General features: G+C 44.1%; 1 protein-coding gene and 1 long non-coding RNA gene across 11 annotated transcripts in view; both read right to left on the bottom strand.

Annotated features, from left to right (window-relative positions):
* TLE1 (TLE family member 1, transcriptional corepressor) overlaps positions 1-27,306 on the bottom strand; it is a 100,168-nt gene extending 72,862 nt beyond the window's left edge. For 5 of the 10 annotated variants that reach the window (XM_032290851.1, XM_032290852.1, XM_032290856.1 and 2 more), the window contains exons 1-4: positions 25,969-26,108; positions 25,079-25,179; positions 23,589-23,652; positions 23,440-23,484 (exon numbers count right to left, since the gene is read on the bottom strand). In XM_032290851.1, the coding sequence (XP_032146742.1) occupies positions 23,440-23,484; positions 23,589-23,652; positions 25,079-25,179; positions 25,969-25,992 (234 nt within the window). In that variant the 5' untranslated portion in view covers positions 25,993-26,108. Of the gene's footprint in view, positions 1-23,439; positions 23,485-23,588; positions 23,653-24,402; positions 25,037-25,078; positions 25,180-25,968 lie in introns of those variants that run through there. The other 5 variants (XM_032290854.1, XM_032290861.1, XM_032290857.1 and 2 more) reach the window with 4 other exon arrangements.
* Positions 445-13,941, bottom strand: LOC116559770. Its single transcript, XR_004272611.1, has 3 exons — positions 13,931-13,941; positions 12,634-12,635; positions 445-708 (listed from the first exon to the last, which is right to left on the bottom strand). It is a non-coding gene; the product is annotated as an uncharacterized LOC116559770 (long non-coding RNA).
* Positions 27,307-27,393: the final 87 nt, after the last annotated feature.

Below are 27,393 nucleotides of genomic sequence, written 5' to 3'. Positions count from 1 at the left end.
CCTCAAATTCACTGAGAAGCTGCCTTTCCCCCATAACACCAATAAACACACTCTTCTCTAGGCCCTTCAAGATGCTCCATAGCACTTACCGTCATTTGATAAACTAAACCTATGTGCTTAAATATCACCGTGTCATACAAAGAAAGCTTCCATACAGTTTCTTAACAGCTTTCTACATAAAAGCCTTCTCAATACAAGACGGGGAGCATTAGAACATAACTCCTACTAAATACTGCGACATCTTTCTTTGCAGTACCTCCCCTACCAAAACTGATGCCAAGATACATATTTAATATACTTTGAAAGTCATGCCTCATTGAACTAAAACTTAATTTCCATGCACCCCTAAATTCAATGGCCAAGATGCAACCAGATAAGCCATTACCAAACAGTCCTAGAGAAAGGCTGTTTACAAAAAAAAAAAAAAAAATCATATATTGGTAGGCATACAATTCATGTATATGTATGTTTTAACTGAGCTGAAATATGGCCAAAGACGTCAGAGACCAGCAATCAATCAAATTCTAGCATATTCTGTAAGGCTTTTAAATTCAAGATATGGTCTTCTGAATAGTTGAACTTAAGAGTGTAGGATTCTATAATTCCTAAAAGTCTCTCCACCTTTTCCTATTTCTCACGCCTTATCTAATTGCAATACAGAAAAGTGCACTCCTCAGGGCCTGCACACTTCCCCACTACACATAGAAGCTCAAAACAAGGTAAGGACTGCTTAAGAGTAATTGCCCATGGGTCTCAAAGCAATCCAATGGCACCTTGCCCAAAGTCAGCTTAGGGAGGGGAAACTCCACCAGCATTAAATTGCAAATTGATGGATCATAAAAAATGGTGCTTATGCTGAGGGCTGGCAACCTGATCTTCTGGTTTCTTTGAACCAAGCAGGAAGGCAAGATAAAAACACAGTGGAGTGTTGGTAAGAAGTGTCTGGCAACAGATACAGGGGCAAGAACATGAAAACAAAGCACACAAAGGAAATAAATAGATAACCTCTAAATCCCTTCTGACTAGAAGTTTCTGAATCTGTGAAATGACAACCCTAAAGACAAAAAAAGTAAAATATACATACACTGAAACCTCACCAGCAACCAAACAAAAATGTAAGTTTTGTTGTAAGTAAGGTAGGTCATTCAGAAATAGTTAAGGCAGTTTTTTAAAAAATTAACAAAATCCAATGACGATGCATCCTCAGGGAAACTGGAACAATATACATTACTGATGACATTAAATTACTAGCGCTGTCTTGGAAAGCAACTGGGCAATGTGTTTCAAAAGCATGAAATTATTCAGACCCTTTGGTAAGGCTTCCCACAGCTAAGAATTTATCCTAAGGAAATAGCTCAAATGAAAAGCATTCTGTGCATGAAGCTGTTCACTGCAGCACTAGTTTCAAAGCAAAAAGAAAAAAAGCCATCTAAAAGATGTAACAGCAATTCAACACATCACAACCATCTGCCAAGTTTTCGAAAAAGTTAACATTTGCCCTCCTAATCAATCAGTTGTCTAATACTAGTAGAACAGTTAAATACACTACATACCAACCCACAGGCATGGCAAGTAACCTTTAAAGTCATATTTATGATAATGTTGCTAAAATGGCCAATACATTCACTAGATGATGAGGGGGAGTGGGGAGAAACAAAGAAACTGTGGTTTAAACAAAAAAAAGAATCATTAGGAACTTGGCCCAGCACCGTTAAGTTGATATCCAAAATAAAAACAGTGATTATGCTGAGGTGGTAGGGTTATTAGTGACACCTTTTTTTCTACCTCCAGTGATTTGGAATCATTGCCCTTGATTTACTGTTTAAACGGTTTTTTTTTTTTTTTTTAATTTATTTTTTCTTTTGAGACAGGGTATCACCATGTTGCCCAGGTTGCACAATCTCAGCTCACTGCAACCTCCGCCTCCGGGGCTTAAGTGATTCTCATGCCTCAGCCTCCACAGTAGCTGGGACTACAGACATGTACCACCACATGGGGCTAATTTTTGTATTTTTAGCAAAGACGGGGTTTCACCATGTTGGCCAGGCTGGTCTCGAACTCCTCATCTCAGGTGATACACATGCCTCAGCCTCCCAAAGTGCTGTGATTACAGGAACAAGCCACTGCACCTGGCCAATTTACTGTTTAAATTTAATATTACATCGGGAAGGGAGCCATCTAGCCCACCACGTTTGTGATCAACAGTGGCACTGACACACAACAATGCTGGCAAACCTGGAACCATTTGGGTACGCAGCCCTCTTACAATCCTCAAATCACACGTGGAGAAACAGGAGTCTAAAGCAAATGATTTGCCCAAGATCATAAAGCACGATTTGAAGCCGCATAATCCCTGCCTAGTACTTTCTCCAGAAAGCAGAGGTAGGGAAGTGGGAGATACTCACGACAAGAAACAGCTGATGAACTCGGCCCTGTCTGCAAAGCAATGCAGCTGCTGAAAAGCCATACAGCCCAAACACGGCTACAGCAGCACAAGGCCAAGGCTGCCTCATCCCTCGGCCAACAAAGGGACTACAGACAATGCTTCTCATCTGTCAGTGACAGGGTCACCGTGCCCTTGCTACCCTAGCAGAGGTCTCTGCACAGAACAGACATTTTATAAGGGACCTCAATTATAAATTGCAAACCTTAAGTAAATGAGTCACAGCCAAACCCCACTTCAGTATTCTCCTTCACAGTCAGAAAGAATGATGCATCAACCCTAACATGAGACCATCTGGTCCACCAGTAGAGCAAAATCCACCCACATCTCTAATTCCTGAAGATGACATCAGATATACCTGAAGAAAATGAGGAGCCAGGCATGGTGGCTCATGCCTGTAATTCCAACATTTTGGGCAGGACGGATCACTTGAGGCCAGGAGTTTGAGACCAGCCTGGGGAACACAGCAAGACACTGCCTCTACCAAAAAATTTTAAATTAGGGATGCATGCATAAAAACTGTGTACCAAAAATTATACACACAAAACACTGCAAATAATCTTCCAATATTCCCTTTCCCTTCAAAGAGGAAGAGTTCTCTTGCCAAGAGGCCTCCTTCAGGATATCTGTTACTCACAGTCTTAACTATCTCTCCCATCACAGTGCTTTGCTCACCAATAGCTCATGAACAGGTAAATTCATGTTAAAATCTAATGTGTCTGAGTAGCTTTTGTTTAAAATAGAATTACACCAATAAAATGACTAATCATGACAGGCACGGTAGCTCACACCTGTAATCCCCACACTTAGGAAGGCCGGGGCAGGTGGATCACGAGGTCAGGAGGTGAGACCAGCCTGGTGAAGATGGTGAAACCCTGTCTCTACTAAAAACACAAAAATTAGCTGGATGCAGTGGCAGGAGCCTGTAATTCCAGCTACTCAGGAGGCCGAGGCAGGAGAATCGCCTGAACCCAGGAGGCAGAGCTTGCAGTGAACCAAGATGGCACCACTGCACTCCAGCATGGGCAACAGGGCAAGACTTCCGGGGGGAGGGGGGGGCGGTAATTAATCACATTTTGGGAAAATCTAAATTAAAAGAATGTGGGGTGACCGGCCACAGTGGCTCACGCCTATAATCCCAGCACTTTGGGGGGCCGAGGCAGGAGCCTCCCTTGAGCCCAGGTGTTTAAGATCAGCCTGGGCAACACAGGGAAACCCTGTCTCTAAGGGTGAAAAAAAAAGCCAGGCATGGTGGCTTACACCTTTAATCCCAGCACTTTGGGAGGCCGAAGTGGGTGGATCACAAGGTCAGACGTTCGAGACTAGTCTGGCCATCACAGTGAAAGCCCATCTCTGCTAAAAATACAAAAAATTAGCCAGGTGTGGTGGTGTGCACCTGTAATCCCAGCTACTCGGAGGCTGAGAAAGGAGAATCGTGTGAACCTGGAAGGTGGAGTTTGCAGTAAGCCGAGATTGAGCCATTGCACTGCCACATGGGCAACAGTGCCAGACTCCATCTTAAAAAAAATAAAAAGTGAGGTACCTTTAAGTTGACGTTTTATGGTTAGTGAGGTTATCAGTGGTTCTCCAACTCTGGTGTGCCCTAGGATGGCCTTGGGCTTGTTAATACACAGATGAGTAGGCCCACCCACAGAGTTCCTGTTGGAGGAGGTCTAGGCCTGACAATATTCATTTCTAACCAGTTCCCAGGTGACCCTGAGGCTCCTGGACTGGGGATCACACTTCGAAAAGTACTGCCATCTATGTCAGCAGCATCCACTGCTTGGCCTCTGCCAGGCGCTCTGACATCCTCTCATCTTCATGTGGATACCAGGTCCCCTCGGAGAATAGACTAAAAGATTAAAATAACTTGCCTAACGTCAGAACAAGACAGTGGAGAGGTCAGGCTTGCCTCTCTCCAGAGCCTTGCGGCAACATGCGGGCTCCTTCTCACAAATTTTTACAAAACACTGAGGCAAGAACACAAACCGGGAGTGTAGGAACACATTTGCCTTCTGCGGAAAACCTCACACAATATTCATTTAAGTTATTCCACCCATGGCAATGTAATCTCGCCCCTTCTTCAAGCCTGTGATTAAAACAAAACAAAGAGTACCAGATGACAGAAACCCTTTAGTGGCTCAACTAATCAGAACACAAGTCACCAATTACTGGCAGATAATAACTTTTATGTTCCATCTCCCCCTCACTTGGCAGCTCCTGCAGCATTCTAAATCTGAGCTCTCTCCAACTGGGCCCAGATACTATCCTTTCACTGCTCATCTTTCACACTCGAAGCTTCTCTGAAAACAAGGAGGGGTTAAAAGAAAGGAAGGGAAAAAAAAAAACGTGCTGAAGGCTGCTCGGGCAGAGATAGCAACACTAATTGCTCCCATTCTCTAGCTCCTCGTGAGGCAGATTGCAGGGGCCTGCATCTCCGGAGAAAGCTCTCCCCTATCTTCGCAGCAGCTCTCAGCAGAGCAACTCAAGTGCCCTTAATTGTTTATGTTCTTAATGCAGAGCCTCTTGAATGCATTCATTTTTAATAGCAGGCTTGAGTGTGGGGCCCATCAAAGAATGACAAAGCAACTCTATTCATTGGTTCTCCTTCCTGCAATGATGGTCTTTTGATTTATTTGCAAATGACAAGCTTGCCAGGCCCCACTTGAGGGCTGCCCTCATTTTTTTTTTTTTTTTTTTTAAGAATTCAGTCACATTTTCCAAGATGAAGTTGAGTCTGCAATGCTGTTTGTGTAAATTTTTCCCCCTTCAGTTCCTTCTAATTAATGACTTAAATGTTTTGACCCAACTGTTGCCAAGCAGAGCACTTGGGCTTTAATTTGTCATTTTGGTAAAGATGAATCTTTGACAAAAGCATCACAGCTGTTTTCGTTCCTAAATAGCACGTTTCCATTATTCAGAAACCCTTGTTATGGAGAAAGGGCCTGTTCACAGGAAATTGTATTGACTTGTCCCAGGATGGAAAAAGGACAGCTTTTGGTGGCCTTAAAGGAAAATGCACTCTGTGGTAGAGAAAGGTTTTCAAGACAAACTCTGCAGAGTGAATCACAGATCTTCACCATGAAGTCATCACCCATTCTCCTGTGAAAAGAAAGCAGGCCTCTCCCTGGGCCACACCCCAAGCAAGCCTACACCTTTAACCCTCTTCACAGATCTTAGTCATTAGAGAGCTCCTAATAAATTAGATAATGCCACACAATAGCAGGATTAGTAGGAGGAAAAGCAGACTACTACATCATCATCATCACAGGATGAAGGTTAAAATTACAATTGTGAAACTAAAATATGCCTGTGTAGCTGGGTGTGGTGGCTCGCACCTGTAATCCCAGCACTTTGGCAGGCCGGGGTGCGCAGATCACAAGATCAGGAGTTACAGACCAGCCTGATCAACAGGGCGAAACCCCGATTCTACTAAAAACACAAAAATTAGCGGGGCGTGGTGGTGTGCGCCTGTAATCCCAGCTACTCAGAAGGCTGAGGCAGAATAGCTTGAACCCAGGTGGTGGGAGTTTGCAGTGAGCCAAGATCACGTCACCACTCCAGCCTAGGGGACAGAATGAGACTCCACCTCAAAAATAAATAATAAAATAAAATACGCCTGTGTAAATAAAGACAAAGGCCTGAAGCAATGGCTCACATCTGTCAGCACTTTTGAGGGCAAGGTAAGAGGACTGCTGGAGACAAGGAGTTCAAGACCACCCTGGGCAACATAGTGAGACCTCATTTCTACAGAAAAATTTTAAAAATTAGCCAGGCATGGTGGTGTAGCCTATAGCCTTAGTTACTAGGGATGCGGAAGGAAAGGATCACTTATTTGGCGTAATCCTTGGTTCGGAGTTTGGAGTTATGATTAAGCCATTGCACTCCAGCCTGGGCAACAGACTGAGTTAAATATATGCAAAAAATCAGCCAGGCACAGTGGCTCACACCTGTAATTCCAGCACTTTGGGAGGCTGAGGCAGGCAGATCATTTGAGAGGTCAGGAGTTTGAGACCAGCCTGGCCAACATGGATAAAAATACAAAAATTAGCCGGTTGTAGTGGTGCACACCTGTAATCCCAGCTGCTCAGAAGGCTGAGATACAAGAATCCTTTGAACCTGGGAGGTTGAGGTTGCAGTGAGCAAGAAATCACTCCAGCCTGGGCAAAAACAGAGACTGTCTCAAAAAAAAAAAAAAAAAAAGCAAAAATCAAGTATCCTCTGAATATTTCCCTAACACATTGAAACCTTTGGCCAATCCAGATGGTAGAAAAGGAACTTTATGCACAAGGTTTCCATGGGCCATGCTACAGGTGAATAACTCACACACGAGTAATGGCAGGCTCTCCTTCCTGAACAACTTCTTAGGGAAAGCAGCCCTCCACAAGGAGATCTAGGCCCCCAATGCCACACAATGGCTCCATGTTTGATATGTGTATCAAAGGCATTCTTGACCCTCAAACTCAGTGCTGAAACTTCAGTTGGGAAGTCCCAGCCCCTAAGCTGTACTCCTGCTCCCCCCGCAAGCTGAGCTGTTGCTGAGAGGTGGTCCCTAAGTTGCTGGCCTTCCTGGATGGACCTGGAATTATGTTTTCAATCAACATCACATGCCAATAAACCTGCACTGCTCCACAATTTACTCTGAGTTGCCAGAAGAAGGATATGCAGACCTGGCATGGTGGCTCACACCTATAATCCCAGCATTTTGGGAGGCTGAGGCGGGTGGAGATTGCTTGAGGCCAGGAGTTCATGATCAGCTTGGCCAACATGGCAAAACCCCATCTCTACTAAAATTACAAAAATTAGCCAGGCGTGGGTACATGCCTATAATCCCGGTTACATCAGGAGGCTGAGGCACAAGGATTGCTTGAACTCAGGAGATGGAGGTTGCAATAAGCCAAGATCTCGCCACTGCATTCTCTAGGCAACAGAATGAGAATGCATCTCAAAAAAAAAAAAAAAAAAAAAAAAAAGAAGGGTATGTAAAGGAAGTTTGGAAGTTGTGGTGGGCAAGAGTGGGAATTAAAATTTGGAGCCACTGAGGCAGAAAAGGAAGTTGTGAGCAGTTAAGAATCAAGAAGTTTTATTTTCTCAAAAGCATTTTAGTCATGATTGAAATGAAATCTGAGATGCCAGCTAAAATTTTCAAAGCATAACCTTTGGAACAGATTATTTTAAGTATCTAGAGAAGAGTAAGCAAAAGGATCCTACATGACAGGTGCCATGGTATATGGGTTCACAGAATATTGAGTCAGGCATGCATGTGGAGGCAAACAGGAATAACATTTTAAACACAAATTACTTTACCAAAAAAAAAAAAAAAAAAAACCATCACTGCATCATTATACAATCCACAGAGGAATGTTAAGTAAGAGAAAAATAATCACCATTCCTCCAAGATAACAATCAACCTACTTTCAGGATGGGGAAAAAAAAAGTGTCGTATGAGACAATCTATTCAGGGTTACAGGGACTGACCAAAAATATACATAATTAAAAGTATGCCAAAGAAAAAGGCCTGCATCCCCTTATGCTCAGTCATGTCAATTTATAATTTTAAAATTATAAAGCCTTACAGTATCATCTAAGATATACTAAGGACGCATCAAATAAGGATGAGAGAGGAATTTGAAGATAACAGAAGCAACAACGATTTATAAACCAGGGGCCACCAGAAGTTACCACTCCTGTAATTCACAAATTATTTTACAAGTGGACAAATCAATTTATGTGCTCGTGTGTGTTTTTAGAAAACATCCCAGATATTCTTCCATTAATTATGTGGGTTCCAGGACATGTCAATTCTCATTTCCCAGAGCACCAGAAACCAAATTTAACCCACGTATTCTGTTACACTGGTCTGGAATTGTGTGGTTCCCACAGGGCTGGGCCAGCTCAATAATACTGCACTCCTTCTGGAAGAACAGAATAGACTTCCTGCCATTTGGACTGTGAAACACAGTAATCCACCAGGGAATAAAGGTCAATGTTGCACTTTTGGTCATTACTGAATCATTTGAGATGATCTGTGGTGAGGATGAGAGGAAAATCGAAGGCTGTGAGAACGCTGCAAATGGCTTGACCTCAGACCAATTTTTATCTCCATCTGTCTAATAGACATGTGGATAAAAAGCCCTCCCTCCTTCTGGGCCACTCGGCTGTTTTCAAATCCATGGCACAAGCCAGGAACCAGTTAAACAATATATTAATGAGGGGAAATAACCTTGTACGCCACAGACTAATGCTTATTCAGGTTTTAGATCATCAGCTGAAGTTTGGAACGCAATTTTCCAGTCTGCAAGCGGTACTGCAAAGTAGAAATTTTAACTAATACAGAGAATCATCTGCAGTGTAGGGCATGTGCCAAAATCTCCTTACTTGTACATGCAAATATATGCATGCTTACACCTCCACCCCCCCACCAAAAGACATGCACACACAAAGGAACAGCAGTTCCAAAAACTGCGTGTTGCTGCTAAATAAATCTTTTTTCCCCCCAAGTGTCCAATTAAAGCTGCTTAATCATTATTAAGGCATTTCAATCCTTAGATATAAAATATTCTTAGGAACCCAGAGTCTAATCATCATTTAAGCCACAGAATAAATAAATGTTAACATCCCCCCTGACTTTATACCAATACTCCCCTTTGCTGGTTTGACCGAGCTACCTTTTAAAGATAACGTTGGGCCACATATAAGTTTAGGCCCCCACAGTATATCAATGTCAAACAACATCGTGTCAAGCTAAGATTCAATTCAGGTAAGTGCCATTGCCAAATTTTCCTGTTCCCAGACGGGCTTTAAGATTATTTTATTGCTTAAAATTTAATTTGTTCCAACTCATGTCTCCATGACAACGCTGGCCAACCCTGCAAATTATTTGGGTAATTGGATATCTTATCTTTCTATTGCTCTCAAATCGAATGATTCTGCTAGAATTGTAACAGCCAATCAAATTTACAGTCCTCCTGAGTAATAGACTTGGAAAAGTAGCCACATTCATCTCCTCTTTACAGCCATATTAACCAGTATGCGACAAACAGTAGAATCTGGTCTTCAAACTACACTCCAAATTATAAATGGTGTCAATACCAATATTCTCACAATGCAAAGTCTACTAAAAAGCCCCTTCCCCCACCTTTTTTTTTGAGATGGGGTTTCGCTCTGTCGCAATCTCAGCTCATGGCAACCTCTGCTTCCTGGGATCAAGAGATTCTTCTCCCTCAACCTCCCAAGTAGCTGAGACTACAGGTACGCACCACCACACCTGCCTAATTTTTGTATTTTTAGTAGAGACGGGGTTTCACCATCTTGGCCAAGCTAGTCTCAAACTCCTGACCTCATGATCTTTCCACCTCAGTGCTGGGATTATAAGCATGAACCACACCACACCCCACCACTCCTTCCCTTTTATATTGCTTTAATTTGAGAAGCAAGAATTGTTACTCATTCCTTATTAACTCTGAGCAATTTCGGCACTTTGAGAGTTCCAGAAGCTAATCAGAAAAAAAAATAATAATTTAAAAATTTTTTTTAAAAATACAGCTTTTTTTGGGTATTTGATTTTGAAATAAAATAATAACCCAAACAGTGGCTGCATAAGACTGCAGTGATGCACTGACATTGATCTTTCTGGGGCCCTTTCAGTAGGTAAGCCATACTTAATAAATTAGTTAAGAAATAAGGATGGGCCAGGCGCAGTGGCTCACGCCTGTAATCCCAGCACTTTGGGAGGCCAAGGCAGATGGATCACCTGAGGTCGGTGTTCAAGACCAGCCTGTCCAACATAGCAAAACCCCATCACCACTAAAAATACAAAAATTAGCTGGGTATGGTGTCGAGCACCTGTAATCCCAGCTACTCAGGAGGCTGAGGCAGGAGAACAGCTTGAACCTGGGAGGCAACAATTGCAGTGAGCTGCGATCATGCCACGGTACTCCAGCCTGGGCAACAGAGTGAGACTCTGTCTCAAAACAAAAAAGAAATAAGGATGAATAAAGATTTAACAACCAGTTCAAAACCTATGTATTAGGCTGGGCATGGTGGTCAACGCCTGTAATCCCAGCATTTTGGAAGGCTGAAGTGGGAGGACTGCTTGAGCCCTGGAGTTTGAGACCAGCCTAGACAACACGGCAAAACCTTGTCTCTATTTAAGAAAAATGAAAAAAACTCTATATAATCAGCAAAATCCACAGTCAGTATTTGAAACCTCCTTATACTCCATTTAATTCATAAATATCATGGCATCTAGGGTAGTCAATTATAAAATACAGATTTCTCATAAGATTCAAACGTCAGCAGTTCCCCTCCTAAGTTAGTGGTATGATTTTGGCCTTTGATCAGCTAAAAAGTACAGAAGTTGGATACATTTCAATGGTCCAATTGCAATCTCCTCAGTAGCTGTGTAGAGACGTTGGCTCTGAGGGAGCTCATGGCCCAGGCACTGTGAAAGAGCCAGCCCACTTACAAATGGAAAAGGTTCTGGGACTCAGGCCAACTGGCAGGCTAGGGGGTTGTCAAGAACCTAGTGCTTTCCCTACAGATCCTCAGGATGTCAGGGCCACTTCTCAAGCTAAGAAGAAAGAGCCATAAACGCGGAGCTTCTCAACACACCCAGATCACATGGCAGCCAACTTTGGAGCTTGTTTGAGAGCAGGTACTGGCATAATTTGTCTTAACTGTGTCCTGCTTTATCTCAAATACTTACAAAGACACACAAGAAGTTTCTACCACATTGTGTTTGGGAATAAGAGTAAACAGCCTAAACTTCCAGTCTGACCGATCCCAATGGCTCTGCTTTTCTCCCTTGTAAGATTTTTTTTTTTTTTTTTTTTTTTTTGCTTCCCCAAATATTAGCACTTAAAAGCAGCAGCTGTGAACACTGACTGTCAACAAAAATCTCAAGCCCATGGAGTAGATGGAGAAAGACGGCATCACGACTACTCTACTCAAAACTTTTGCACAGTACTTTACAAAACACAAGAAGAAAACTACATGCACACGCATTCCCCACGGGTGTATGTAGTCCTCATCAAAATGAAATTTTTCCTTTCTGGAACCAAGCAACAACTTGACCTTCTAATTCTATACCCTGCTTGTTTTCAAAATGACAAATTCTCTCTTTGAATTAAAAGCTGGGTTTTCCATGTTACATTAGAAAGAAAAACTCTGAAAAATACCTCCCACTCTTTATTCTGCTATCAAAACTTACTTTGATAGAATGAACCAAATCCTCTGTTGTTCTTGTTATATTAATCACTTAAAGCTATTGCCTTCCATGGACACATTTTGCTGTTTGGCCAAAGACAGACATTTTACTTAGACAATACAGACTGCCCTTAACTTTTTTTTTTTCATTTTCCTTTTGAGCCTAAAGATAAACACTTATGATATTAGAAAGAAATAAAAGATAAAACACTGTAATGGGCAATGAAAAGTGAATCAGTTCAGATGCAGGAAGAAAGCTGGGTTTGCAAAAAAATTAAAAGGGAAGTATAAATGAAGCAAGGCCTAACAGTCCAACAGCAGGGGTAGAGTTTTAAAGGGATTGCTATTTAGATAACCGCTTTCCCTCAGCGTGCCCCCAGGCCAGGAAACTACACAACTGCTTCTGCATATGGTAACTACCTATGGGGTAGGTGCTGTTGTCATCCCCTAATCCTACTTGCCTGTTTTCCCTTTCAAGGTGGAATAATTAGTATCTACACAAAGGGAGGCTGGGAAGGTTGACAGGAGGCTCCTGGAGGAACAATTCCTAGGGCACATGGGAGCTCCATGAACGGGGGCTATGACAATTTTAATGTCCTGGAAAAGCTTACTGTGTAATAACAAACCCAAAAAGCTGACTTCTGAAAGCCAAAGAGCTGAGAAAGACAACTATGTAACAACAGAGTGTGCACCTGTAGCTGCAGGCTGCATGGGGACTGGTTACCCTTTCTCCATCCAATGATCCATCCTTTATTCTCTCCATACCAGACCATGATGCAGGCCCTCTTTCCTAAACTGAAAGCAACCTTTATATTTTCACTCACTAATCCACAGAGGCCTTTCAAATGGTACAAATAACAGCAGCTGCATTTTGTTCTCTAAATCAATTTTCTCCCCAGCCATCAACTAGATGTTCCCACACAGAGAAAGAACAGCCCTTCCCTTCTAATTCAAAAATCCATATTGCCATTGCCCTTGCAAACTGCTAAACAAGCAGTATCGGCAAGTCACTTGTGTTCTGTAATATATTTACTGCAAATCCCAATGGCTTGCCTCCTAATGCAGTTTTCTATTGTGTCTGTGCGTGTCAATACACTGGCTGGCCACCGTACTTCTAAGCAGCTCTGACGGGCTGTTTGCTCAAGGCATCAAGAGGGCACCGAGAAGGAACAAAGGCTTTAGGCTGTGCTCCTCAGGAGCAACCAGAAGGTCACAGCCTTGCAGGTCTGGGCTCCTCACACTGGGGTCCTCAATGAGGTTTTGTTTCTGGTCCTTTACAACCCCTTGCCACCCAAGGTCCCCTGAAGCCAAATGAAAATCTCCATCAGGACAATTCCATACACACAAAGTTCAAAATCAGAGTCCTTCTGCAAAATTATTTCTGCTTTCCTACCTATCAACGCTAAAACTACTTCCCCCAGCAAATATACTGGTTACATCTTAAAGGTAAAGTGTGAGTCAAGTTTCATTAAGAGTTCAAAAGGAAGGTAGAGAGGAGGACTTACTTGGTAAGGGGAGTTCAGCTTTTCTGTGTTAAATACAAATCTCAAGTGACAGTTGAGAAAGAAAGTACCTAAAAACCATGTATTGGTGGATCAGCTAATTTAATCACGCCAAAAGTACAAAGGGCAAGTCTAGGAGGAAGACATTATAAAAATGGGTGAAGAGAGAATTCTTAAAATGTACATGGATGCCAGGTGTGGTGGCTCACACCTGCAATCCCAGCCCTTTAGGAGGCTGAGGTGGGAGGATCATTTGAGCCCAGGAATTCAAGACCAGCATGGACAACATAGTGAGACCTCGTCTTTACTGAAAAAATAAATAAATAAATAAATAAATTTTAAAAAAATTACACGGAAATCCCTGCTTCGTGCTATCGGTCTAAACCAAGGTCCATGGCTAAAGAAAGACCTGATCCTCTATCAGGCCCTTCCAAATTCAAATTCCCCATATTAATTTATTTCTTGATTCTGGGGGAAGGCGGATATGGAAGATACATGACAGGCAGATGTTCCAAAATGTTAATTTACAGACTCCAGGTATAATACAGGTAGGTATGATATGGGTGTGCCGTATTTTTCTCTTTTATTCTATAATTTGAAAATTTTCATAATAAAATGTTTGGGAGAATGGAAGACACTATGTAAAGACTTTAAGTAAATAATCAATGGTTATACTCATTATTACTAGGAAATCTGGTGACAAGTCAAGTTTAATGCCTTGAAAGAAGCTTGTAATGCAATTTATCTATGCTCTATTGGCAGGTGCAGTTCCAGGGACAGTAATGCCTGCACATGCTCGATTCACACTAAACCCAGGCCCCAACAAAATGCTAGTCTTATTTCTCTTTTTTAGTCCAAACCCAAAAATATTACTATAATAAAACTCCTCACTAAGAAGTCTCAGTGGTTACTGACTGCAGCTAACTTTTCCTAAAGAAAAACTGAACAAAAGTAGTTAAATAAGGTTATTAGAACTGAACAGATTTCATTTTTAATTATAGCTAAGAACCCACACTACTTTTGTTTTGTTTTGTTTTTTGAGATGGAGTCTCGCTCAGTTGCCAGGCTGGAGTGCAGTGGCGCAATCTTGGCTCAGCACAACCTCAGACTCCCTGGTTCAAGCAATTCTCCTGCATGCCTCAGCCTCCCAAGTAGCTGGGATTATAGGCACGTGTCACCACACCCAGCTAATTTTTGTATTTTTAGCAGAGACGGGGTTTCGCCATGTTGGCCAGGATCACCTCAATCTCGTGACTTTGTGATCTACCCACCTCCGCCTCCTGAAGTGCTGGGATGACGCCATGAGCCACCAAGCCTGGCCGACCCACACTAGTTTTCTTGATCTGCGTTTTTAATCTGAATTCCATGGACTTGCTGAAGGATCTTGAGATGCACACAAACAGCCAAAATTGTTGAGCAAAGCTATCCTGGGTATTTGTGTGTAAAAATGTGTACAAACTTTTCTTGCAAAGTAGCTTTCACATGATTTTCAAATGTTCAGGGTCCAAAATGGGTACAACTACCACTACACATTAGGAGTACACAAAACACAATATAGTCAATACCTACTCTGGATAACTCATTGGGAAGGGTAGATGGAAGACTCTAACTCAGCTTCAAGCAGACTGCAACCTAGTCGGAGTAAGGAAAGAAGCACGTGAAAAACCATTAAAAAACCATTATTACAGGACACTGAACAAAACAAGTGCAGTGACAGCCTGCCACTGGGCAGTCCCCGACTGGCTTGAAAAGGTGGTATTGTTTGAACTGGGACTTGAAGGAGACTGAGGAAGGCCATGTGAAGGTTGATACAGAGGTCTGGACTTTTATAAAGAAAACAGGAAAACTCAAACATACTTTGGGCAAGAAGAGACCTATTTGACAGGATAAAAGGAAATGCAGGAAGAGAAAGAGGCAGTGGCCAAGATGGGAAGGGAAAGTACTCAGGGGCAGACACAGCAGGCTGTGAGGGACAAAGAGGTCATCAGAGGGGGAAGTCAAAATTTAAAAGAACACATATGCAGGAAAGGATAGGATGTAATCCCAAGCCCCTGAAGACAACTTGCATCTGCTATCTCAAAGATGCTCCCTCCCTTTCCAGGGCTGGAGTTCCCAGGATGCGGCCAGGTTTGACCTGTGGGCCAGCAGTCTGAGCAGTGCGGACATTGGGCAAGCCAATGGAGTGTGTGCTGAGCATAGGAACACTTCATGTTAACTCCTCTGTTTAAAATGTTCATTTATTTGAAATGTATACAATACTGTAATACAACAATGTATGTACATAACTTACAAATTTGGCCAGGTGCGGTGGATCATGCCTGTAATCCCAACACTTTGGGAAGTGGGTGGATCACTTGGGGCCAGGAGTTTGATTACCAGCCTGGCCAACATGTAAAAACCCCATCTCTACCAAAATATAACAATTAGCTGGGTGTGGTAGCATGCACATGTAGTCCTAGCTACACAGGAGGCTGACACGCAGAACTGCTTGAACCTGGGAGACAGAGGTTGCAGTAAGCTGAGATCACACCACTGCACTCCAGCCTGGGAGACAAAACGAGAATCTTGTCTCCCCCAACCAAAAAAAAAAAAAAAAGAAAAGGAAAAAATAAAACTTACAAAATTTTAAGTAATTTTGTAACTCAGGCAAACTGCACTCAAGCCTTTTACCAAGAGGTTGTACATATACCTAGACTAGTATTATAGACTAGTAACCTAGTTAGATCAGTCATGGTGCTAATACCAAACCCAATCTCATGATACATGTACTTCAGCGGTTTGACAAACTGCATGATTTGGAAATGCAAGTTCAAACACACCTACATTCTCAAAGGCTGATTCTACTTCATCTAATGGATAACCAATTAACCAATACACATTAGTACACTGGGAACAGATTTCAGGGATGATCAGCAAGCTATATATACAACTCTACCCCTTCCAGTGATGTACATCTAGCATAGTTTTTTTCCCCTAGTTGGAGGATGAAAAAATTAATTCAACTGACAGGAATTTCGGAATTTGTTTTTTCCTTATACCAAAAGTGACTTGTATCCTACCCTTTTCCTCCTAACATATTTTGTGGTCAAAGAATGACTAAGCAGGAACTACTACTAGAAGAAAAACTAAAAAAATAGTTGTTTTTTATACCTACTATGAAAACCTACAAACAAGGGAGGGGGACAAACAATTGGGCTCACCATTATGATTTTTATATTGCTTCAAACAAGGTAGTAAATAGAATAAAATTTACTGTTTGTGTGTTCTGAGACAGTGCTTGTGTCATCCGTCTAGAGTGCCGAGACGTGATCACAGCTCACCATATCCTACTATTCCTGGGCTCAAAAGATCCTCCTGCCTTACTCAGCACCAGTACTAGCTAGTACCACAGGTCTGGGCCACCAGGACCAATTAATTTTTGTTTAATCTTTTTTTTATAAAAATAGGGTCTGGCTATGTTGCCCAGGCTAGTCTCTTAACTCCTGGGCTCAAGTGATCCTCTTGAGATGGGATTATAGCCATGAGGCACCACACCTGGCCTGAAACTTAGTAATTATTAAAATTTAGGTCCTGGGAGCAGTGGCTTATGCCTGTAATTCCAGCACTTTGGGAGGCTGAGGCAGGTGGCTCTTTTGAAATCAGGAGTTCAGGGCCAGCTAGGCAAACATAGCGAAACCCCTTCTCTACTAAAAATACAAAAATTAGCTGGGCATGGTGGCAGGTGCCTGTAATCCCAGCTACTTGGGGAGGCGGAGACTGCAGTAAGCCAAGATCGAGCCATTGCACTCCAGCTTGGGCAACAGAGCAAGACGACTTCTCAAAAATTCAGGGCTGGGACAGATAGCTCACTTACATCGGTAATTCCAACACTTTGGGAGGCTGAGGCAGGTGGATCGCTTGAGGCTAGGAGTTTGAAACTAGCCTGGAGAACATGGCAAAACCCCGTCTCTACCAAAAAATAATTTAAAAAAAAATTAGCTAGGCATGGTGACGCATGCCTGTTAATTCCAGCTCCTTGAGGATGAGGCAGGAGAATCACTTAAACCCAGAAGGCGGAGGTTGCAGTGTGCCAAGATCACGCCACTGCACTCCAGTCTGGGGAACAGAGTGAGACTGTCTCCATTTGAAAAAAAAAAAAAAAAAAAGGAAAAGAAAAATTTAAATGTTAAATAATGAAACATGTAACTTTGCTAAATCACAGGTTATGCGATAAAATCATATATCAACACTTCTTGGATTTTCATTAAAAAATATTATGGTGACTGGGTAGTCTACAAACAGTAATTTAAAAAATTTTTCTTCAATTTTCTTTTTTTCCCCTGTGGACTCTGCTCAGACAGAAATACAACAGCAATTCCGAAATCATACCTTTGCAAAGAATTTTACAAACCATCTTTTTGTTAAATCAAGTGAATGGCAATGAATACCTTAATTTATGTTAAAATTTCAATGTAGATAGATTTATTTCATTTTTCAGATCAAACCACACCTCAGGTGGAAAAAAAAAAATCAGAAAACCCCTCTTCCTCCTGTCCACAGTAGCTCCACTTAAAACACCGCACTGTATTCACAGAACAATCCTTTGGTGAGGAGTATTTTGAAGGTACAAATGCCTAATCTTGTCAAATAAGCCCACCAACAAAAACAGCTGTATAAAATTTACTTAAAAACCACTATACTAAATACTCTGCAGTAAAGGTACCAGTTGTGAGAATTTCCATTTTTAAAAATCTGAGACAATAAGCAATGAGGAGGGGAGAGGATAGGAAACTGAATCAATCAAAGCATTGAGGAAGCCAATAAATTTCTGTTTCCTCCACTTCTGGAGACCACAAAAGGTTTAATAATAAAACAGCAAAGACTCAGATCTATGGAAACTCAAAATGGTTCCATGAGCCAGTAACTGAATATATTTTTAGTTTAACTACCACTCAAGATGATTTATTTAAATATTTACCAAAAGAACAGATTTTCTTTCTGTGTTTCTTAATAAACACTATTTGAGAGAACATCTTAAGCCCTCTGGTGAAGGACGCCCCTCAATTTGCACGCAGGAGGTGCTGGGTTCTGCGGGTGTATGCTGGGATGGCTCCCACCATGTGACGGAACAAACAGATTTCTGTCTAGTCTAGCCCTCATTATTCAGAGAGTGGAACTGAAGCCAGGGAACGTGTTCATGACTTGCTCGGTCCCTAATTGAAATCCCCTATTAAATGACCTCAATGAACTACAACGGAACCAAGTCAGAGCCTATAGTTCACAGCCACTCCCCACAGGACATGTAACCAAAGTCAGAAGAGCGGAAGGCAAGGAAGGTGCTGTGACCCTGCAATGGCCTGACTCCGCCTCCTTTCCTCCCCCCATTCCCAACCCACCCTGTTGGATCCTGCCCTTACAAAAAATTTGGATATTTTGTTCCTTGAAGATATTGGGTGCATTCAGTTTGAATTTTCAAAATATTGACAGTGATAACTATGATTTCTGATGGTGCTCCCTTAGAATCCACACCCAAAGCTTCCCTTGTCTTCCTCCAGCGCAAGTCCAGGACAAAAACCAGCCACTGGCCCACTGCTGAAGGGTCAGGAAGATGACTGTTGAGGAGTGAGAGATCAGTCCTGCTGGCTGATAAGAAACAAAGGCTAATCTTGCACCTCAGTTCTGGGCTCTAAATGTACAGAGGGCTTTATCTCTTTTAACTTATGCTTGCAAAGAACAGGCCTGGCTAAAGAAGTTAGGGACCACTCCAGTCTTGATGACAGCTACCCCCTTTGTATGACAAGGTTATTAACACCTGCTGGAGCTTAACTCTAAGTGCCTATACTCCAGCTAGTCATTTCCCTGTGTGAGATTTTGACTTGGGGGAAAAAAAAAATCTCAAAGTGAGAAACTGTAGACAAAAAGCACACACAGTTTAAAAAAAAAAAAATAGTAAGGTAAAATTGGCAGAGTAAAAGAATCCCATCTAAGGAAATATCCCACAGGTGAGTACCTAACAGTCCCATCTAAACACTTTTTTTAAAAAGCTCACTAAAGAACAATGCATTTTTCTAAGAAAAATGTTACAGCACGCAACAAAACTGTAAAAGCAGTTTCACTCCAAAATTTACACAGTCTGAGACATTGCTTGCTGAAATATCACAAGGAGCTCTTTCCCCTTCCCAAAACCAGGACTGCAGAATATGGCATCATTCCTTCCAGAGCTAGTCCTTTCATTTATTTTTAAATTCTTCACTGTCCTGGAGAGCCCAGTGCTCTCACTCTGCCCACTCTTCAGCAGAACACAGGCACAAAGTGACTGATCAAACTCCCTCCCCGTCACTTGGTCTCCACCGGGGTTCCCGACTTGTTTCTTCTTAAACATATTTTAACCTGAGGACAGTCATACTCAATAGGATACAACTTTTTACCTACCCATGGCCTGTGACCCTACTCTCCCACGGAAGACCAGTCAGCGGCATTGCTGATTTTCCTAACTTTTAGAACATAGACCCAGCCCTAACATATCTTATAAATCATGATGTTCATTAGCACAAAGAGTGACAACTGAAGAGGCATGCACTAGGTGGGCCACCTCATCTTCCCGATGGCAGCATGGGCGGACAGGAAGAAGCACGGCCAGGCCATGTGTGGTGATTCACACTTGTAAGCCTAGCAATTTGGGAGGCCAAGGTGGGCGGATCACTTGAAGTCAGGAGTTCAAAAACAGCCTGGCCAACATGGTGAAATCCTGTCTCTACTAAAAATGAAAAAAAATTAAAAAGTTAGCCGGGTGTGGTGGCGGGCACCTGTAATCTCAGCTACTCGGGGAAAGAATCGCATGAACCCAGGAGGTAGAGTTTGCAGAGAGCAGAAATCACACCACTGCACTCCAGCCTGGGGGACAGAGCGAGACTCTGTCTCAAAAAAAAGAAAAAAGCACAGACAACCCTGGACAAGGCAACCCAACTCAAGCTTCAATAAATGCTTGGTCTTAAGCAAATCCCAGACTCTGAAGACATCCCCACAGCTTTTGGGTAGAGCAAAACACCTACCCAATCTACTATGCAGGGTGCCTATGGAGGTCAGAGAAGACAAATCACATTGAAAATTGCTAATTACTGTGCAAATAAAAGCCACCAATGACAATTTATAGCATGACTTCATAAGCATGCTGAAAAGATACACAAGTGGGCTAAATAAGACATGTGTGCATTTACAGTACATCTTGTTCCCAAAAATATCAAGTAAGGTAATATCAAGCCATCTGACAGATAAAAACATTTAAAAATCACACCACCACACACACTAGGCACAGCTATGCAAACCACCAGGCTCACATCAACTTGCCATTTTTTAATGCACCCTAACATTCTGATGATATCAGAATTGCCTCAATTTTTCATGAGACATTTTCTACCTCTACTATGTAGAGATATCTAGAATTTACCATCCCCACAGATAAAGATGGGCAGGCAGGGATCTATAAAAGGCTCTACGAAAAAAAACATACTTAGTGCTACCATAAAAGATTTAAGTATCTATTACCATTCCTGTTTCATTGCCTCTTCCGTAACCCGCCACAAATGAGAGCAGAGAAAGTAAGAGGAAGGCTTATCAGGAAGTGTTGACACAACGTAAACACGGACTGTGGGCACCACACCAGGGAAGGAAACCACAATTATACCATTCTTGATTTGGATGCACTTTCACTTTAAAACTTCCAGACAGGAAAGTCAGTGGTGAGATGTGACACTGAAATCTCTAGAACTCACTCCTTCGACAAATCCGTTGAAAGGTGGGAAGGGAGAGCGGCCGTCACACTAGAGGCAAATCTTAACAGCATTAAAGCTCTCTGTACGGAAAGTTTCCCCATCATTGCATTTTTTTTTTTTTTCAGTAACAAAGATGTTGTCAGAAATGACAATTTTTTGTGTCCCCTGATGATGCCTTGCTAGCATTTGGTTATAAGCCATAAAGCAGGAATAATTTCAGCCTGTCAGGAGTCTCGCTAATGCCCAGTTTCCCCCCAGAGAGAATTCCTGTCAAATCTAATGAGAGCTCCAAAGGCCCTCTCTACAATATAATGAGCACTTAGGCCATGCTGGTGATCAGGCGGCAAAAAGCATCAATTTGAGCCTGGCTACACCCTGGGGGCCAGACGTCACCAGTTTTAATAAGAATTATGATTACTGGCTGCACCAAATGCCTCCTCAGAACTTATTATTAATGTGTGACATTCAGAAGGATGTTTTTCAAATGTAAGGCCACTTTAAACTGAATTACAGCACTACTTTGCACACCACTCTACTTAAGGGTCTGTCAGCGTTTCCAGTATCAACTAAATTTCAGGGGCTCAGTACCCTACTATGAAGAACATGGTGTCTCTCAGCTTTTCATGTTTTTCAAATTGCTAAGCCAATTATACACAGCATATTATTAATACATACAGGCTCACGGACGGACAGTGTATACCCACAAATGCCTCACGTAGTACAGAAACTCATTAGAAAACTATTTTCACACCATGGGGCTTCTGACCCACTTTACCCCTTCTCCCTACATGATAAAGAAGAGGTCATCCCGCCATATAACCTACAGGAACCCAGAAGAATTACACCTCTTTTAGCTCTTAAACCCAGCACCAGCATAGAGCATTACACCTAGGTGGTGTTCCCTTGTAAAAGAGTCGGTGAGTTTATTAAATCCTTTGAGTTTATGGGTTTAAGAAAAAGCTCAGTCTCCTCTTACTCTTCCATAATATCTGCAATCCGAAAAAAGTGGCCTTCAGAGTAAGTTTAAAAAAAAAAAAGATTAAACCGCTTAGGCCAAGTTTATTTGCATAATTCTTAATGAGGATAGATGCTAGCCATAGATCTTCTACCCCATTTACTATCAACAAGTTACAAGTGCCTGAATAAGGCACTAGCCATTGAAAAACACACAGAAATGAAGGCATAAACCCAATATAAAGTAGGCTACCAACTTGGTAAATCACAGTAAAATCAGCATTTTTAAAGGCCCGATTACATTATTAATAAAAGGCGTTGAACATCACAATCTCTTTCCAAACACATATCTGAGAACGGATCTAATGTACACGATAACTTAACATTATGAAATCTATGATGAATTAAAAATCAAAGAGTGCACAGTTACAAAAGCAGAATCCAACTCTGAAACACACTTGCTTAATGAAAGTCTTTGAATATAAGGAGGATCTGAAGGCTGAACTAATCAATTTCTCCACTGTGCCCCAGCCGGTCAGCCATGCTCTTTAATTTAATGAAACAAGGGTTTGAGATGAAATAGCACATATACATCAAGTAAGAAATGTATTGTTGCACTTTGAAATGTGTCCAACTGTGCAACTTCATCTGATGATAATTTTTTAAGAGGCAATCGATTTCTAAAAGACTTATTGTACCAGCGTCTTGATGAAAAAGTGAATGTCAGCATATCTCCAGAATACTTACACCCTGCCATTAATGCTTTCTTTGGCAGACAATGACTACTCAATTGAGGGTCCTTTGGGCTGAGCAATCATTTAGCTTTTCTTCTCTTATGAGGTCCTTAGTGCCTTGTTCCAGCTCAATACTCTTTTTATACACCATTATAGTAGCCATAAGTGTGAATTTTATGGGAACTTGCAAACTCATAGTCATAGCTAGAGCTTTCCAGTCACTAATCTTTTCATGCTTTTAAAACCACTAGGACTGAAGCAACTCCCAACATACGCTCTGGGCACAAAAAGATGCTTTTTTCACATCCAAACCTGCAACAACTGAGACATTTTTCAAAAATGTGTTTGCTAATGTCACTAATCCTGACTGTTGCTTCATGCAGCCCCAAAGCATAGAGAATACTCCACAGTCATATACTTTGTTTACTATAATTAAAGAAACTCCTGAATACCTTTTTCCCCCCCACAGGTCCACACTTCCTTGCAAAACCTCATAAAAACATCAGCTATTCTAAACTTCGGCGACTCTGTAAGACATCCAGCACTTTCAAGAGGATAAATCTATACAGGTGGAAAAGTAAACTCAAGTCTCAATTCCTATCTGCCAATAAACAGGCTAGTTTATATTTCCAAAACACCTCTCTCTCTCCTAGTCATTTAAACACTGTAATTGTCAAGAAGCAACCCTTGCTGCAGAATCCTACCATCAATCCGCAGGACAGGAAACCAAAGCAGAAAAATTGCATACAAACCCCCACCCCTATAGCCCACTACTGAGAACAAAGCCAGTATTGTAAAATCATATTAACTGATTTCTCGTTTCAGCGTAAAGTTCAACTAAAGCTTACCTGTTTATGCATTTCAATGTTTAATCCATATGACATTTCATAATACTGTAAAGAGAAAAAAGAAGCATTTCATTAACTCACATGTTTTATTCTAACACGTTTGCTAATATCATATGAAAAGAGAAAAATGTCCAATCGTTGATACCTACCATCACATAGTGCCTCTGCATTTCTGTCTTTTCACTTGCCAGTTTCTCACATTCCAATTTAAGGCTATGAAAACAAAACAGGCAACTTAATGTAAACATTATGTCACTTGTTTTAACATCTGCCTCACATATTTGCACTTCAAGTAAAAACACAGACCAATTTGGAAAAGCCATAAACTATCTAGGTAAACACTCAAAAGCTTTGTCCTTGTATTTAATAGGGAAGAGAAATAATGGGAACAGTACAAAATGTACATTCAGCTACCATTCTTCCTGGTGCTATCTGAATGGACAAGAATGAAAATATCCGTCAAAACCTCAAACTGATTCCTCCTCATGGTTGTGTTTCCTACCTTCCTGCATCAGTTTTTCTCTGGACTCCACCAAAATCCGGCCCTTACACAATCCTTACTCTTAGGCATAGGCTGTGCCATCTTTGCCAACTCAAACGGTCTCTAGGTTTGAAAATCCTGTTAAGTTACCCCTACAGTTGCTGGTCCCTTTCAAAACCTTCGGTTTGTAAATCCCTGCCAAAATATGTCAAATAGCTACTGCAATAAAGTAGGTTGAAGTTCTCCCTGCTAGGTAAACATGGTGTGTGCAAGCATGCCTCAAGCTGCAAAGATATTATCTACAAGTAGACAAAAGGTCAATAATCAGAAAGCCCCAGACAACGTAAGAAAATTCACACCCAAGCCACTTGGCCTCATCTGTGTGCTTTTTCTCAAGCACGACAAAAGCAAAAAATGTTAATACAGTTATTTCTGAGTTAGAATCAGCGAAAACGTCATTGCAGCAAGGGAAAGTAACTAACCTTTCTGAGAAGTTCACTGTTGGCAGGGTATTTTACAAATAGCTTTCATTTATAAGTCCTTTGAAGGCAAGTCTCACTACACGAAGAAACTAAGGCTGAGATGGATATAAATGTGACTCTCATCCTACCCAAACCAACCCGAAATGACGCCAAAGTAGATGAGCTTTCTTCTGCATACTATATACCCACCTCCCTCACCATCACCAATGATGGGCAATGTTAAAAGCATCTAGCCATCCTTAATGGACTTTGCCTCAGAAAACCCAATTTTCTAGTACGGCAAACAGCGATTTCAACATGGCATTGCTTCCCTGAACCCACACTCCAGGACTGAGACATCGATTGAGCCAATGTTTCAGCTCGGTCTGTTGAAAAATAAATAAATGAACTGCAAATATTGACGATTCTCATGCAACTTCTAGAGACACCAAAAAGGGCTCCCTGGAACAGCAGCAAACCAGCAAAAGGGAAACAATGGGAGGAGGAGGAGACAAGAGAAGAGGCAGCCCGGGAAGAGCCACGAAAGTGGGTAACTTGAATGACAGGTCTTAACAGCGACTCCAAACGCCACCGCCTGGACGCAAGAACTAAGTACAGGCGCCGCCGCTTACCCAGCTGGGCGACGAGGGGCACGGGGCCGCCCGAGACCAGTCGCCTGGCGTTGCCGGACACGCACCTGTGATACTGCGCCTGCAGAAACTGGAATTCCTCTTTAATCCGGTCCAGGGACTCCGGGATAGTGAACTTGAAGGGCTGGCCTGCAGCCTGGTGCGGCGTCTAGGGGCGACCAGCGAGGGGGACCGAGGGACGGGAATGCGGGCGGATGAATAAAGCAGTACATCAGAGGAGGAAGGAACGGGTCGCACATAAAAAATAAAGTTATAAGTGGCTGAAAACGAGGTCCCAAACTCGAGTTTGCGCTTCACTTTGGGAAAGGGGAAAGTGGACACTCCCCAGGCCCCGGCTTCTAAAAGGGCTCGAAAGCTCTTCCCAGCCTCCCCGGCGGATCGCGCTAAGTGCTCCCTGGTCACTAGGCCAGAGGGAAGGGGGCTTCCCGGCGGCCAGGGAAGGCCAGGCCAGATTGTCGGTGTCGCCGCCCCTTCCCCCACGGGGGCGATAATGACCCCGGGGACCAGAAAAGAAAAACAACTCCTTTACGCTCCCCATTCCCAGAGTCGCCGGGGCCACCTCCAGACGCACCGGAACGGGGGCCGCAATGACACGTAAACAGGCGAGACGAGAAACAAAAGGGGGGGGCGCCTTTCCCCCCTCGGGGAAGGTGGGGAGGGATATGGCTGCTCAAGAGAAACCCTAGCCTTCCCCAGCGCCCGTCCGCTCAGTATAGACGTCAAGTAGGAAGGAGCCCAAAGGAAGGGAGAAAATTCAGAGTTTCTGCCCACTCCCCAACCCAGGAGGGGGATGTCCCGAACCTCCCCAGTCTTACGCCGCTGAGGGCCAGAGGGTCCGCCGGGCCGCAGAAGCCACCCGTCTCCCCACCGCCCCGGAGAAGCTTCTTCCCAGAGCTCCTGCCCGCTGCCCCCCCGCCCCCACCCAGCCGCGCCTCACCGGGTGCCGGCTCTGCGGGAACATCGCTCTGGCGGCGGCCGAGGCTCTGTTCCCGGGCAACTCAATTCTCCGGTCAATTTCCAACTTTAATCCCGCCGAGGAAAATTAAGCCAGGAAGCCGGGCAAAAGCGGGGAACGCGGGGGGCGCGCTGGCCACGCACGCAGGCGCGCTCGGCCGGGCGCACCGGCCACTCAGCGCCCGCAGCTGCTCCCGCTCCCGTCGGTGCGGGCTCCCGCCCTCAGGGCCACATAGCCGGCCGCCCCAGGCCTAGCTGCTCCAAGAACCTGCGCGGCGACGCCGGACGCCCGGGGACTGAGCGCGGGGGCTGCGCTCCAACCCCCCGGCCTCAGCCGCCCGGGCGGTGAGGCGGGGGAGCAGTGGCTCCGACCGCACTCCCCTTGGCGATCCGCGTGCACGGCGTCAGTCCTGGGCAAACAAATCCAGGCGGGCTGCTTTTCTTTGCTCTTCTCCTGGTCCGCCTCCTCTCCGGGTTTTCTCCGCGACGACGGCGGCGGGCGAGGTGCAGGTGGCGCGGCGGCCCCGGCTAACCCCACACAAACAAACCGGACGCTTTCTGGGCGACTCCCCCAAGACCCGACTGCGCCTTCGGCCCGGTGCTCGCGGGCTCCCGGGACGCGGCGGAGGATCCCGGCCGGGGAGCGAAGGATGACGAGGCGGGGAAAGTGCGGAGGGCGCGCCGGGAGGCGGCTCGGCACGCCCCGTGCGACCAGCACTCGGTGTTCTCCGCGGTTGCACAAACCCTCCTGGCCCGACGGGGCTACTCCGCAGAAAACAGTCCCGCAGCTGCCCGCTGCTCCTCGAGCCCGGGGCGCATCAGGGCGCCGCGCCTTGCGCGCACTCGCCCCGCACGGCCGGCCCGGCCGCTCCGGACCTTTCTTCCGAGTCTCTTCTTCCTCGGTCTTCTTTCTTTTCTTCCTTCCCTTCGTGTGCCTCTCCGCAAAGGGCGCTCCAGCCCGCGGCAAAGTTCTCTCACCACCCAAAAGACGACATCCTCGAGACGGTGGGGAAAACAGCAGTTGTGCACTCCGCGGCTCGGCCTCCCTCCCCCGCGGGCAAACTCCGCGGGCGAGTCCGGAGTAGTCACCGCGGCGGGGCCAGCGGGGTTTTAGTCACCGTGAAACGACGGAGGTCCGGGCTAGTGGCGCGGGTCCCGCCCGGCCGTGCGAGGGTGGGGGTGGCGCAGTCGGCTGCTCCCGGACGCGGGGCACTGAGTACCCGCCGCCACTGCTGCTGCTGGTGCTGCTGCTCCTGCTCCTGCAGCCGCCGCTCCCACCGCCGCCGCCGCCGCCGCCCGCGCCTCTCGCGCCGGTTACATTAACACGCGGTTTCACACTCCGGAGCTAACCAGCGCCGGCCCCGCCCAGCCCCACGCGGGCGGGGGGCGCGAGCGCGGAGCCGGCGGG

Source organism: Sapajus apella, unplaced genomic scaffold (genome assembly GCF_009761245.1).
Source record: "Sapajus apella isolate SASKATOON/1434 unplaced genomic scaffold, GSC_monkey_1.0 scaffold24, whole genome shotgun sequence".
Lineage (NCBI taxonomy): Eukaryota > Metazoa > Chordata > Mammalia > Primates > Cebidae > Sapajus > Sapajus apella.
This window is presented reverse-complemented; position numbering and strand designations above follow the sequence as displayed.